General features: G+C 50.3%; 1 protein-coding gene across 1 annotated transcript in view; it reads left to right on the top strand.

Moving 5' to 3' along the window:
• The window catches only part of PYROXD2 (pyridine nucleotide-disulphide oxidoreductase domain 2), a 28,746-nt gene extending 21,441 nt beyond the window's left edge, over nt 1-7,305 (top strand). The window contains exons 11-16 of the mRNA XM_044240285.1: nt 931-1,003; nt 1,264-1,420; nt 3,559-3,713; nt 4,401-4,507; nt 6,278-6,398; nt 7,048-7,305. Coding sequence (XP_044096220.1) covers nt 931-1,003; nt 1,264-1,420; nt 3,559-3,713; nt 4,401-4,507; nt 6,278-6,398; nt 7,048-7,118 — 684 coding nt within the window. The 3' untranslated portion in view covers nt 7,119-7,305. The remainder of the gene's footprint in view (nt 1-930; nt 1,004-1,263; nt 1,421-3,558; nt 3,714-4,400; nt 4,508-6,277; nt 6,399-7,047) is intronic.
• The last annotated feature ends 7,265 nt before the right edge of the window (nt 7,306-14,570 follow it).

The raw sequence follows: 14,570 nt of genomic DNA, 5'->3' as shown, positions 1-14,570 counted from the left end.
TAGTAAGAAGTCCTGCCTTGGCACGCAGAATGTGAGAATTCAGTTGAACTTGGCTGAGTTCGGCTGATCTGGGCTTGCTCTTGCAAATTCCATCAGCTGTGGGTCAGCTGGTGGGGCCTGCTCGTCTTGGCTGGCCTCACTCCTGTGCTCAGGTTGGCTGGCTGGCACTAGCCCAAGACAATTTCTGCTGGAATAACCAGGTTGACCAGCTCTGCTCTACGTGTCTTTCACTCTCCAGGATGATAAGTCCAGGCAGGTTCTCAGGGTCTGGCAGAAGCCAAAAGTGAGCAAACTCACTCATGCAGGTGGTTTTCAGGATTCTGTTTTGCCTTTTACTGGCTAAGCCTTTTACTTGTCCCAAGCCCAGAATCACAGTGGGAAGATGTTACAAAGGTGTGTGGATACGGCGAGGGGTGAGGACTGGGGGCAATTTTTGCAACTGATCGCACCTTCCCTGTCCCCAAAACATATAATAATATGTCTATGAGTATGGATCTCCCAACCATTCTTGGGACTATCTGAGGGCACAAGACATCAGGTTTTCTGAGTTATTCCACTAGGAAAATTCAATAAACATCAGTTCAAAAGCATCTTGTCAAGATAATTCTGAGATAACCAAGACATCCAAGAGCTTACAGACCAGAGGAGAAAGGTGGCCTTCGGCCGCCTGGCCATGTCCAAAGTAGGAGTTGGTGTGCGCCATTTGCATTTGCTGTAGGAGGTCAAAGGAAGAAGTGGTCAGTGATAAGCTGGAGGGGGGCGGGGGGGGCAGTGCAGGGGAGCTTCACAGAGGAGGGGTTTTGGCTGAGCTCTGAACGATGGAAGGAATTTCTGGCAGTGGAGGTTGAGGGACCATCCTCACCGAAGGAAGGCGGCACCCCCCTGGGGGTCTCGGCCATCCCCAGGCCTTTCCATGGAACCTTCTTCCAGGAATGGCTTCCTAAGGAGTTCGTGGAGAGGATCTCCCAGCTGGACACCAAGTCACCTGTTACCAAGATCAACGGTAAGAGGCACACAGATAGCAGAGCTGTCTTTTTTTGACATTATCTGAGTGAGAAATCTCCCAGTTTGGGAAAAACTGACTTACATCATCATCTCTATCCCCTGACCAGCCCCTTTCCTTCCACCCCCATACTTTTTTTTTTTTTTTTTTTTTTTTCCCAATTCACCACTTGGGTGAGCAGGGTGATGGGTAGAGAAGGAAGATCCGGGAGGCCAAGGACATAGGCCTTTGGGCCCTCACCCTCCTCTTTGGTCCCACAGTGGCTGTCGACAGGCTGCCTGACTTCCTGGCAGCCCCCAATGCTCCCGGAGGCCAGCCACGGCCCCATCACCAGTGCTCCATCCACCTGAACTGTGAAGACACACTCCTCCTCCACCAGGCCTTCCAAGATGCCGTGGATGGCCTGCCTTCCCACAGGTGGGTGTGCTCTAGGCTCTGTGTCCCCTGTGACACTCCTACACACATGGGCTGAGGAAGGGCGGGTGATTATCTAGACCCAAGTGAGGTTGCCTCTTCTTCGTGGGTCTTAACGGTCAGTGTCTTAGATCTACCTAAATCCATACTTAAGTTCTACGGATAGGAAGTTCATCCCAGGCGATAAATCCATGGGCCAGGGCAGGTGAGAAGTAAAGAGAAGGACACGGGGAGGCCAAGTGTCACAGATTAAGAGAAGGGGCAAAGCATGGCAGAGAGAAGAGCACTGGCATGTGGGGAGAATTGGAGAAAATGCTTACTGGGAGAGAAGGGGTCTCTCTGACACGGCAGCCCATCAGAGGGCACACGCTCCTCCGATCCCCCTGCTCTGTATTTTCTTGTCACTGATAAGCTGCCTTCATGCAAAACTTTTAAAAGCATTTCCTACTTCCCACCCCAGTTCTATCTCCATCCTGGGAACAGGCAGGGACATTATAGGAACAAGTACCTTTCCATACTATCAATTGTCTGCCAAAGCTTGTTGAAAACTTGTTCTCTGTGGGACTCCATATTGAGTGTGGAGTAGGGGAGTCGGGGGTCAGGCAGGGGCAGGAAGGCACAAAACTTACCTTAGGGCAGGCACGCAAATATTTATAGCATGACATAAAGAGGATTGAGCCCTGTTCATTCATAAATATTCCAAGCCTCTACTCTGCCAGGCTTAGTCCAGGGACCTGAGCACAGAGCAGCAAGCAAAGTCCACATGGCCTCTGCCCTCGGTTCACTGACCTATGGTGGAAGGCAAGACAATCAAACACATACTGATAGTATGGCGAAAAATAGGTCAGAGGAGCAGATGGTTCGTTAGTCTTTATAAGGAGGTCAGGAAAGAAAGGCATCTCTGACAGCATGGCATTTGAGCTGAGACCCAAAATAAATGAGCACAAAGGTCTTATACATTATATCTGAGGAAAAACATTCAGACAGAGGGCAAGTCATGTGCAAATGCCCTGGGGCAGGAGTGGACTACTGTGTTGGAGGCCCAGGAATGTAGCCAGAGAGGCTGGAGAAAGAGAAAGGAAGGAAGCAAGGAAAGGAAGGAAGGGTCCCAGAGCGGCAGCCGGGCCCTTGTCAGCCTCTCCTGGCTTTTACTCTTGGAAAGTTTGTGCCAAGCCTGACTTCCATTTTGGAAAGACCACTCTGGCCACTGCTGGGAGGGAAAAAAAAAAAAAAAAAGGCATCTGTTGCAATCGATTACTGTTGCAGAATCCAAAGGACAGAAGACGATGGCCTGGAGCAGGGTGGGGACAGTGGAAGTGACGAGAAGTGGCCAGATACTGGGTATTTGAAGAAGAAGCTGGCAGCATGTGCTGTTGGATGGGAAGTGGCGTTGAACTAAAGAGGTGTCACTGGAGGCTGGTGTTCGTCTTTATAAAAAGGGGGAACCTGTTGTGTAGGGGAAGGAGCAGGCTTTAGGCATTCGGGTTTGGACAAGTTGCTTTGGAGACCCCTAGGGGACATCCAGGTTCATAGGATACATTGCAAGTGAGAGAGGCAGGGAGGAAGGGCATTTTACATGGCCTCGGAGGTGCTCGTATTTGGAGATTAGAGGGGAAATGTGCTCCAAGTAGACGCAGCATTGTAAGCAGAGGAGGGGCGGGACAGGTCGGGGTTCTGTTGGGGGGCTTCAGCCCCAGCAGCTCTGGTTTGTTCAGGCTGCTCAGGGAAAGGTGGGCAGACAGGGTGGGCTAACCTGGGTTGAAATCTGGCCACCTAAGCACCTGCTGCCCTGGGCCTGGCCCCTTCCCTCAAGGGCGCTGTCTGCTGGGCCCTGGAGAGGTTTGAGACCATCAGAGTGGAGGCTGGTGGGGACAGGCACACAGGTGGAGGCTAGGAGGGACCTGAGACCTGGGAGCAGTGGTCGTGTAGGGGTTCATCAGGGGCTGGGAGCTGCCCCGGCTGGTCTGGACCGTCCCAGGGGGTACGGACCCCACACAGGCAAGCAGCCACCACAGCCTCGCAGAAGCCCATCATGTCACCCTAGGCCCTCCTTCCTTTTGTCCCTGTCACCACTCCCAGCCGCTTCCCTCAGAGCGGCTGCCGCTCTTCACGCCTGACCGTCTCTCTTCCTCCTGCGGCAGGCCTATGATTGAACTCTGCATCCCTTCCGCGCTGGATCCCACCCTGGCTCCCCCCGGCTGCCATGTCATCTCCCTCTTCACTCAGTACACTCCCTACACACTGGCCGGAGGCAAGGTGTGGGATGAGCAGGAGAGAAGCGCCTATGCAGACAAAGGTAAAGAGGACAGACCGTCCTGTCTCCTGACAGCTGGGACCGCTCCCCTCCTGACTGCCCCGTTCAGGGTTAACACCTGTTCAGTTCCTTCCCAGCGGGAGAGAAGTACCCAACAGAAGCTGAGTCAACACAGTGAGTGCCTGCCGGGAACAGGCACTGGGCCAAGAAAGCCTAAAAGACACAGTTCCTGTCCTTAGGTTGCTCACAACCCAGACGGGGTTTGGGGGAACTAATTTTATAAGACAACATACTGTGTGAACCAAGGGAGGAAGCTATTCACCAGACAAGGAGCACTTTCCAAAGGAAGGGACATTTGAGCTGGGTTTTAAAGGATGAATAGGAGTTGGCCAGGCACCGGTGGGCATTCCAAGCAAAGAAACAACTTGAACAAACCAAGGAGGTGAAGAAAGCTCTGCACATTCGTGGGAGACGAGTAACTTTGCAGTTAGGTTTGGGCTGAGCAGGTGGGAAAGTGGGGTAGACCCATAGGACTTTGTAATGATTATTTATTTGCCCATGGACTGTTTTTATTTTTTGTTTATTGAGATATGATTTGTATGTGGTAAAATAAGTTCATTTTAAGTGTGTAGTTTAATGGATTTTCATAAATTTGCCAAGCTATAGAATCCTAGCGCCTCCTCTTCTTCCTCCTCACGCTGTCTCATTTCTCTGCTCTTTGGTGCCCAGTGTTTGATTGCATCGAGGCCTACGCCCCTGGTTTCAAGAGCTCAGTGGTAGGCAGGGACATCCTCACACCACCCGATTTGGAGAGAATCTTCGGGCTTCCTGGAGGGGTGAGTATAAGACCGGGGGTCTCAGGGCCGCCTGGGTGGCTCAGTCAGTTAAGTCTCTGCCTTTGGCTCAGGTCATGATCTCAGGCTCCTGGGATGGAGTCCTGCATCAGGCTCCTTGCTCAGTGGGGAGCCTGCTTCTCTCTGCCTCTCCTTGCCACTCTGCCTGCTTGTGTGCTTGCTCGCTCTCTCTCTCTGATAAATAAATAAATAAAATCTTTAAAAAAAAAAAAAAAAGACGAGAGGTCTCTCGTCACCTTCTTCTCCCCACACCCCCACCCCTTGGCATGCCCGCTCAGCTTTCTCTTGTCCCTCCACACCCACCCTGAACTGGGAAGGGAGGATGGTACGGAGGCCGCAGTGGAAGGGGACAGAGAAGTGGTCCAACCTGGGGATTTGGGGAGGAGTAAGGAGATCAGACAGGAGAGACCGTGCCCGCTGAGCAGGTCACCAAGACTGTGGCCCCCTCTGTCTGGACACCCGTGGCCACCGCTCCCATCTGGCTTTCTTCAGAGGGAATTCCCCTCTTAAGACAATATGTCCTTGGACTTGCCTCTCTGATTGCAAAACCTCGCTGACACTGGGGTTAGAGGGAGCAGCTAGGAGGTCAGTCCACAAGGCAGCCACCAGCTTCGTGTTCCTCTTGGTGGCTTCCGTGGGGTGAGACCAAACAGAGCCAGGCTACACAGGCAACCCGCCCAGCACCTCACAGAGACTTAGGATGAAAGAAAATGAAACACATCTCATTAATAATTATTATATTGATCACATGTTGAAATGATAATGTTTTGGGTCTATTAGATTAAATAAAATATATTATTGACGTTCATTTCACTGGTTTCTTTTTAAATCTTAATGTGGATCCTAGAAAATAAAAATTGCATATGTGGCTCATGTTATGTTTTTATTGGACAGCACTGGTCTGGAAATAGAGCACAGGAGACTAGGCACTGGGGGGTGAGGGGGCAGAGCAGAGGGACGGGGGAGGCATCAGGCAGGCATGCAGAGGTCAGGGCAGAGGTGAGGGGAAGGGTCTGCCTGGAGGCCCAGGCAGGGCAGGTGATGCCGCGCACCAAGGTGGGGAAGGTGCGAGAAAGCAGACTGGGCAGGGGAGGACAAGAGCTCAGCTCGGGACATGCTGAGAGGGTTAGCTGGAAGGACATCCTTGTGGTGATGTCCAGCACGTGTCAGTCTTCTTGTCCAGACCTATCCCGAAAGTCTGACCTCCCCCTACCCCGTCCCAGGCCCTTGCTCCCCACTTCCTGGCTGCTCTGACACAGGCTAGGGGAGCAGAACCAAGCTGGAGTCCCCTGCCCCTTGCCTGCCATCAACAGTGACTTCTGGGACATGAATCCCCCCCCACCCCCGCCGCCAGGGCCCAGGCTCAAGTGGGTGTCTGGGCCAAGGGAAGGTGAGCCAACTGCCAAAATAAGTCAAACCCCCCCATTTTTCAAACACAGTGAGGAGGATTTATAGTTCTCAGCAAAACCCTTAAAATCTCCCTCTTCTTTTCCCTTTCAGTTCCTTTCTGCTCTCAAGATGCTCACCTTTCTTTCCTCTTGAAAATTGCTTCTGGAAAACTCCATCCCCAGAGCAAGGATATGCACCTGTTCTCGCTCTTCCCCTCCCCTTACTGCTTCATAAGACTCCAAGAGAACTGCTGGAAGGAGAAGAACCTTCCTAGGCGGGGTGGGGGGGCGTGTAGAGAAAATTGAAAAGGCAGTAAAGCCCCTAACACTCCTACGTTAACCACTGTGGCCCCGCCTCCCGCAGAATATCTTCCACTGCGCCATGACCCTGGACCAGCTCTACTTCGCCCGCCCTGCGCCCCTGCACGCCAGCTACCGCTGTCCCCTCCGGGGCCTGTATCTCTGTGGAAGCGGCGCCCACCCGGGTGAGTGCCCTGGGGCCCCTTCCCTGTGCCACTGGGATCAGCGGTAGAAGGATGCAGGGGGAGAGGCCTGCGAGCAGGGACCGCCTACACAATCCCCCATACTCAGGCTTCTTGGAGCGCAGGAACCGAGGGTGGGGGGCTCTGCCAGCTGGCCGCACCCTCCTCCTCCGGGGTAGCTCACACCTCCTCCTCGAGAGGTCTGAGAATAGGTCTCAGAGGCGGCATCCAAATGCCGACTTTGGGCTGAAAGAGACCCGTGTCCCTGAATCCCCCCTCCAGGGTTTAGACCAGTACGGGTTGGTAAGGTGTTTCTCAATTTAAAAACTCTTCCCAGCCTCTCTGCCAAGCCCAGCTGACCTCACCAAGGCTGCCCTTCCTCATGGACACGTCCGGGAGAGGTCTGTGGCCCCACCCTTCCCCCTTGAACCCTGAGTCGGTTTCACCCGCTTCCAGACTGAAGGCGCACTTGCTTGGACCACGCGCTGGACCCCCTGCCCAGAGGCCAGCCTGGAATCTGTCTTAGTAGTCATCCGGGGGCTTCTGATGCCCACGGTCCGGGCGGCGCTCAGCTTCTCTGTGAGCCCTGGCCCAGCAGGCTCTCTGGGAGGGCTGTGAGCGCAACTTAGCTTCCCCGGTGGTTGTCTTCCAGGAGGAGGCGTCATGGGAGCCGCTGGACGCAATGCAGCCCATGTTGTCTTCAGAGACCTCAAAAGCATGTGACCCTGAACCAACTCTGACCTTGAGATTGTAAGTCCCTGTGGGGTCAGCGTCCAGGATACGGCTGGAGACCAACAAGCCCTCATGCTCAAGCCACATACAGGTTACGTTTGACACTTGTTAACCTTGCACCCCTGACTTCCTAGATGGACTGGTGTTGTTTTATTAAAAACAGGGTCTTATATAGACAGTTTGTGGATTTTCTTCTATAAATTTTCTATGTACTCATAGATATTTGCATTTTTTCTACATCTTAGCTTTTTCTATGTATTAGTCAGTGCACATGACTATGTAGTAATGGGTGGGATAACCTTGTCTGGGATACTCAGCCTTCGCACATTCGCTCCAAGCAGTCCAAAGTGCAAGGCTTTAATGCAAGCATCCCTACTCACCGCTGGGTCCCACTACCAGCTGGACCTGGGGACAGCCCTGGGGAGGCCTCATCTGCTGCTGTCCCACTCCTGGAAAACTGAAAGAAAGGACCCAGCTCTCTGAAGGGACACAAAGCCATATAGGGGCCAGGGGTCCGAGCGAAATTTGGCATCTCAAGCCATCAAAAACACCGTCAGGCAGCAGCAGTCAAGGGTAAGGGTGAAGTGCGTGCAGCTGAGGGCCACATGAGAGCTCACGTTTCTGGTTCAAGAGGAATCAAACCCATGAGCTACACCTGATGCATCAGTAAACCCCTCAGTTGGAAACCTGTGTTATTCTCAAGTGAGCTGGGTCGTCACTCTTGACCAGAAAAATCCACACAGATGCCCCATATGCCACAAAGCTCTCCACCCTGCTTCTCAATTCCAGCAGCCAGGGCTGCTGCGGTTCAGGTGGGCCCTGTCGGGGGCGGGGAGGCAGAAATTTTCTGGGGCGTTTCCTCCCTCTCCTACCCAGGAAGACTTGCACGGATCAGGATATAACCATCTCATTACTTAATCGTGCTCAACTCAGATTTCTCATCTGCACAGGAGTTGCCTCAAAGATCAAACAAGACAACAGGTCATGCTTTGGTCCCAGATCAGGTGCATGATTAGCATTCAGTGCAGGTGGCAGCCCGGCTGCTAAGCCTGCTGGTGAAGGCGTTGCTGTCGGGTTTGCATTCTGCAGAAGGCGGGCTCTTCCACGCTCTTTTTCTATCCTGGCGCCCGGAACTGAAACCAGCCGGCTAGTGGTAGCGTGACTATGGCAGAACAGAGTGATCTTAGAGATCGCGGAGCGTTTTCCAGAAGAATGGCTGCCAGGCTACGGTCCCTGTTTAGTTCCGGCACAAGTGACCTTGTTGGAAATCTGGTTCTGGTCTGGGTTCTGAGATACACTTTTCTCACTTGCCCTCAACCCCTCACAGGTTTCTTCCAGGGCCCCCCAGGGCAGTGGGGGGGGGTGGGAGGACGAGGAAGTGTTTGGAAGACAGGGAGGAAGAAGCATGTGGGGTTGAGGGCAAGTGCTGGCTGAAATCCGTGGTCAGACGGGTCCTCATTCTCTGCAAAGTCAGTTGCTTTGTGGATGTCTCTCCTGGTCTCAGCACACCCCGTTCCCAACACAGGCCTGCGGAGAGCAGAGCTGAAGAACAAATAGGACTCAGACCAATCCCCACAGGCCTGGGGCCCATCACATCTGATCTGGTGTTTCAAAGTGTCAGTGCTTGGGTGGGGGAGGGGGCGGAATAAAAGTCAAAAAGCTTATAGGATGTAGGAAAACTTTTAAATGTAATAAGAACATAAAATGCAAACATAATCCTGCCTGTAGAGAAAAATCACCATTACTGTTTACACTACTTCCAGATAGTCTTTTAGATAATTTGGATGAAGATCTGTATTCTGAATGTGGGCTTTACATCTTCATTTAGTTTTAATTCATGTCGTGAGCAATTTTCAGTCATAAAAATTCACTAAAAACATTATTTTTAATAGCTGCCTAATATTCTCTTGTAAGGACAATGATGGGACATTGAGTTTATCCTTGGCCTTGATTGCTAACTAGCACCAGCCAAAGGTTGAAAGAGTAGCTTTCTGCATCTGCTTCCACTTGAGTGATTGGCCAACGTGTCTGCCTGGGTGCAGCTGCTGCCCAGGCAAACACCCCTTCATGGGGGCAGAACTCAGAGGACACATGGAAAGAAGGGAAAGAGAATTCGTTTCCCACTGTTTGGTGATTTCCCGTCTCTGGGAAGATAATATTTGGTCCAGACCAAGAGATACAATCGATGGACCAGATTCGGCACTATGGGGTGCCTTCGCTCCTACAGCCCCCGGCAGCACCCCTCCCCCAGCCCTGGCTGAGCAAGGGGGATTGAGCTTTCCCTAAGTGCTGACTGCAAATTGGCCGTGGATCGGGCAATGGGTCCCTTGTTGAGTTCAGAATGTGAAACTCTTACAAGGATAAATAAGTCAGTGCCATATTGTTACCTGATTTACAGTTGCCCATTTCCCCAGAGCGGTGGGGGACACTTCCTCTGAGGCACAACTGTGTAAAAACCCAAAGCGTGTGTGAACCTCACCTGTTTAAGTCATTAGGTCACATGGCCAGCCCCTCCTGCTCTGAGGGCCCCTGGGTGATGGTGTCCACAGTCCGGGTGAGAAGTGAGGTTTATAGCCCTGGGGGGAGTTTGGGGGTCCTCGTTGGAGGAATGACAGATGTGGCTGGCCGAGCCACCTGCGGGCCTTGGGAATGTGAGATTTTCTGTCACATGTTCTGTTTGCAAGCATTTAGGAATGCAGAGTTTTCTATGGGATATTGATACTACATCAGTGGCAAAAGCAGAGATGAGACTTGCCTGCAGCATTCTGGTGGGGGGGAGTGCAAAAACATCAAATAAAAAGGAATGTGAAACGCAAACGAGGAGAAACTCAAAGCGAGAGCGAATCTGAAAAAATATTTAACCTCACCAGGAATCAGTGCAATGCAATTATAACTAAACTATCATTTTTTGCCTATAAAGCTGAGAAAAGTTATTATAACAGAAAATCGCCAGTGTGAGCAGAGAGGACACTCACGTATTGTTGGTAGCGGCATAAATTTGTATTTGATGAGGAACAAAAACCAACATCCAAAAGGCAACCCATTTGGTGGGTGACTCAACGTCTTGGCCTGTAGCCTAAGGAAAATGTCAGAGATGCCCCCAAAGATTTACACACAAGCATATGCATGAAGTGTTACTGCCAATGGCAAAATACTGAAAACAGCTTAAATGTCCCCAAATAGAGAATTAGTTAAAAGAATCATAATAGGGGCACCTGGGTGACTCAGTCATTAAGCGTCTGCCTTTTGGCTCAGGTCTTGATCCCGGGGTCCTGGATCGAGCCCCACATCAGGCTCCCTGCTCAGTGGGAAGCCTTCTTCTCCCTCTCCCACTCCCCCTGCTTGTGTTCCCTCTCTCGCTGTGTCTCTCTCTGTCAAATAAATGAAATCTTTTTTTTAAAATATATATTTTTAAAGATTTTATTTATTTGACAGAGAGAGAGAAATCACAAGTAGGCAGAGAGGCAGGCAGAGAGAGAGAGGGGAGGAACCAGGCTCCCTGCGAAGCAGTGAGCCCGATGTGGGGCTCGATCCCAGGACCCTGAGATCATGACCTGAGCCGAAGGCAGAGGCTTTAACCCACGGAGCCACCCAGGCGCCCCCAAATAAATGAAATCTTAAAAAAAAAAAAAAAGAATCATAATAATTGCATGTGATGGGTATGCCTAATATGTGTGTGTATGTATGCATATATATGGAGACATATTAGAGCTATATGTATGACATAATGACATACATGTCATGCAGAGACACAGAAAGACTGGCAGACAGACACAGTGGAAGAATAGACAGGGACAAATGAGAAAGAACCAAGCACACCCAAATGTTAGCAGTAGCCGGAAGTCTTTCTGGCCACTTGGTGGCGGTTTGGAAGATGCTCCTTACTACCTTCCGACAGCCTATCTCAACTGAAGAACAAGCCCAGCGTAAATGGACGGGGCTCTGAAACATTGTTTAAAGTGATGATCCAGGCCTCATCTAAAAGACATGAATTACTTGTGTGTTGATATCTACTTATGGATCACAAATCCAAGGATTTCAGACATGGTGTGGGTCTTAGATTTTCTTAGTGGGAGAGTGAAGCTCGGTCTCACTTAAAGTTCCCTAAACATCACAAAGGGGAAGGGCAGCGTATCACCAGGGGTTCAACAGCCCCAGAGAAACCCTGTGTTCCTGAAAGGAGATGACAAAGGTGAACCCAAACCTGGACTTTCTTTGGTTTTATCTGAAATTACAACAGTTCTGTTGGGCAGGATGTCAGATCAGCAGCTCTGTAGCTGCTCCGTGGCTAATAAGAGAATTGGGAGATGACTTAAATGATACGGGGCCAACAGAATTTGCTTAGTAGCTTGGTATGCAGAAATCTTCCAAAAACAATGGGTCTCTTAAGAAAAACTCGTGACAAGTTGTCAGTACTGAAAAAACACCAGAGCCAAGACCTACACTTTCTCCCTTGTGCCAGTTGGCCTTTCCTCTGGTCCCATCCTCCAGGACCTCTTCAGGAAACGTGGGTCTGGCTCAAATACTGCTGTGCATAAAGGGGCTGAAGATGCCTTCCTCCCAGTGGGGACGTGAGGATTATATATAAGAACATAGCTCACCAAAATATGTGTACCCTGCAGCCCACCAACTCAGCCCGAGGTATATATCCAGCAGACGTGATTATGTGTTCACGAAAGACACATACTAAACCCCCATGAATGAGGGCCTCCAAACTGGAAACCACCCACGTGCCCGTCAACAGTAGAACAAACAAGTCAATTGTGCTAGGTCCACTCAAATGGAATCCTATTCAGCAATTAGAAAAGTACACCCAGACCAACATGACCCAAGACCATGTTGAGTCAAGAAAACCAGACACAGAAGACTACGGGCTGCGGATTTCCATTTATAAAATGTACAAAAACATGTAAAAAGTAATCTCTGCTGTTAGTGATCCACCCTTGAGGGTGTTAGGGACTGGAAGGGAGATGGGGGAGGGCCCTGGGCTGCTGGTAATATTCTTGTGTTTGATCCGTGTGATGGTTACAGGCATGTGATCAGTGTCCAGAAAAAATCACGGAGCTCTACACCTAGGATGTTGCCGTTTTCTGCATGTGTGTTATACTTGAATAGAAAAGTGAAATGAAAACTAGCTTGGTGCCTGGCACAAAATGATATTTCTTATTAGCATTATTACTGTAAAGCTCTTACTTACTGGCAAAGCCCTAGTTCTGAGTCTAGACTACGATGGGAAATGAGGAGGAGGGTGAAAAGGAAAAAAAAGAAGGAAAAGGACAAAAGGGATGTGGTGGACAGGCCCTCAAGATGCCCCCACCCATAAGCCCTGCTTCCTGCTGTTCATGCCCTTGTGTGACTCCTCCCTTTGAGTGTGGGCAGGACCTGTGACCTGCTTCTAACCAACAGATGATGACAAAGGTCATGGGATGTATGTGTCATGAAAGGTCATAGGTAATACCTGTGTCACGAAAGGTAATAGTGCCCATCTTTCAGGAAGCTTGGTCTCCCTGGCTGGCTGTGAAAGAGCAGGGGCCCCACTGGGAAGGCCAACATGGCAAGTCACTGAAGTGGCCCCTAGGTTCTGAGAGCAGCCCCCACCCAACAGCCAACAAGAAGCCTGAAGCCCTCAGTCCTACAGTCCAAAGGAACTGAATGCTGCTCGGAAATGGCTCCTTCCCCAGTTGAGTCTCCAGAAGACGGTGCAGCCCTGGGCAACAACTGATTGCAGCCCCACGAGACCACAAGCAGAGGGTTCAGCTAAACCCACCTGAAGTCCTGACCTATAAAAACTGTGGGTATTGTTTTAAGTTTGGGGTAATTTGTTATACAGCAACAGAGGATCCAAGAGAGGCCAAACAGCCAGATCTGGGTACAAAATGTATCTGATGATACACATTTAATTTGTGGCCCTAGATTTCAGAATATTCCCATTTTAAACGACCCTGTGGTAATGAAATCTCTTGCTGGGGCTAAGCCTGGAGTCAGCCATCGCTGAGGTCAACAGTCAGACCCACCCAGGTTTGGATCTTGGCTCTACCGACATTTGACCTTGGCTAAGGTTCTTTGCATGTCTGAGTCTCAGTTTCTCCTGATTAATGGGGATCATGATATTTTGCACAACACGAGGCACACAACAAAGGCTAGGTTTCTTTCTTCCTTACAGAATGACATGTTGCCACACTCAGAAGCGTAATGTTCAGACAGGGCAAGAGGCAGTCTGGAACATTCTGGGCCCACCTGAAGCAAAGGGATGAAATTAAAGCTGCTATATGAAGAACTGGAGCAAGATCTCCTTTGATTTCAGGTTTGGAGATCCCTCAGAAAGAGGACCCCCAAGTGAAGGGCTGCCATTCTGGGACAGCAGCACGCACACACACACACACACACACACACCCCTCTGCAATAAACTACACCAACTCACACACACAGATCAATATGTCAGGGCGAGAGAGAGAGAAGCAGGCAGGGCAGTTTGCCAAAGACAGAATCGGTGTGTGGGCTGTTGAGCTGTATTTCTGGTCTGATAAATCAATCCGCCTTGAATGAGTTCCTCCGACTCCATGACTGTAATTGGAGCTACCTTCCTCAGGGGCTGTTTGTTACGTTCAAGGTCAGGTGACAAGTACAGGTTTTCAGAGTCAGGCCCAGTCAATCTTCACTGGCCTCCGGGAAGAGCTCTGCACTATCTGGGATATCAGCTAAAAACGAGTCCACCTGCGAAACGCTGAAAACTTGGTAGGAATAAACTTGAGTTAACCTCTCCTTTCTGTCCTCGTTAGGTTTCCAAACTCACTTCAACATTCTCTCTAGGAGCCTCGTCTAAAACCGTGTCTGTTAATTTGCAATTTGTCGAGTCTTGCTGTAGCAGAAGTATCTGGCCACCAGCCCTCCTCCCCCGGAAAAAAAAAAAAAAAAAAAAAAAACGGAAAATACTAACTGCTGCTGTTTATGGGGTCCCGTGCCTGTGTCAGGCACTGCACTGACCATGCATTTCACATACATTAGTTCCCTTAAAGCTGCAACAAGCCCAGGAGTCAATTACACTAGTTGTCTGTGCTCATAACCGAGGAAACGAGCCAATGACATTAAATAGCTTACCTAAGGTCACAAAGCTGGGAGTTGACACAGGATTTGAGTTGAAGTCTTTCTCACACCCAAGGTCATGGTCTAAGCAAGAAGCTACTCTCTGGACCCAATTAGTAGACAACTGGATATATCATAATCAAGTCTACTAATTGTTGACCGATTTAGGTATAGAGCTGTTTGTGAATGTGAAACCATGATCTCTAGTTTCAAATCATCTAAACTCTAGTGGGGGGGAGACAAGGGACATGCATATAAAGGATCACTAACGTCTCCAGGCCCGTGTGATTCTGCACAGAGCACACCAGTGAAAAGTAATGGAGAGACGGCTGCTTGTGAGCGGGTGGGTCAGGGAGAATT

Source organism: Neovison vison, chromosome 2, assembly GCF_020171115.1.
Source record: "Neovison vison isolate M4711 chromosome 2, ASM_NN_V1, whole genome shotgun sequence".
Classification (NCBI taxonomy): domain Eukaryota; kingdom Metazoa; phylum Chordata; class Mammalia; order Carnivora; family Mustelidae; genus Neogale; species Neogale vison.
The sequence above is the reverse complement of the archived record's forward strand: the minus strand, read 5'-3'. Positions and strand labels throughout refer to the sequence as shown.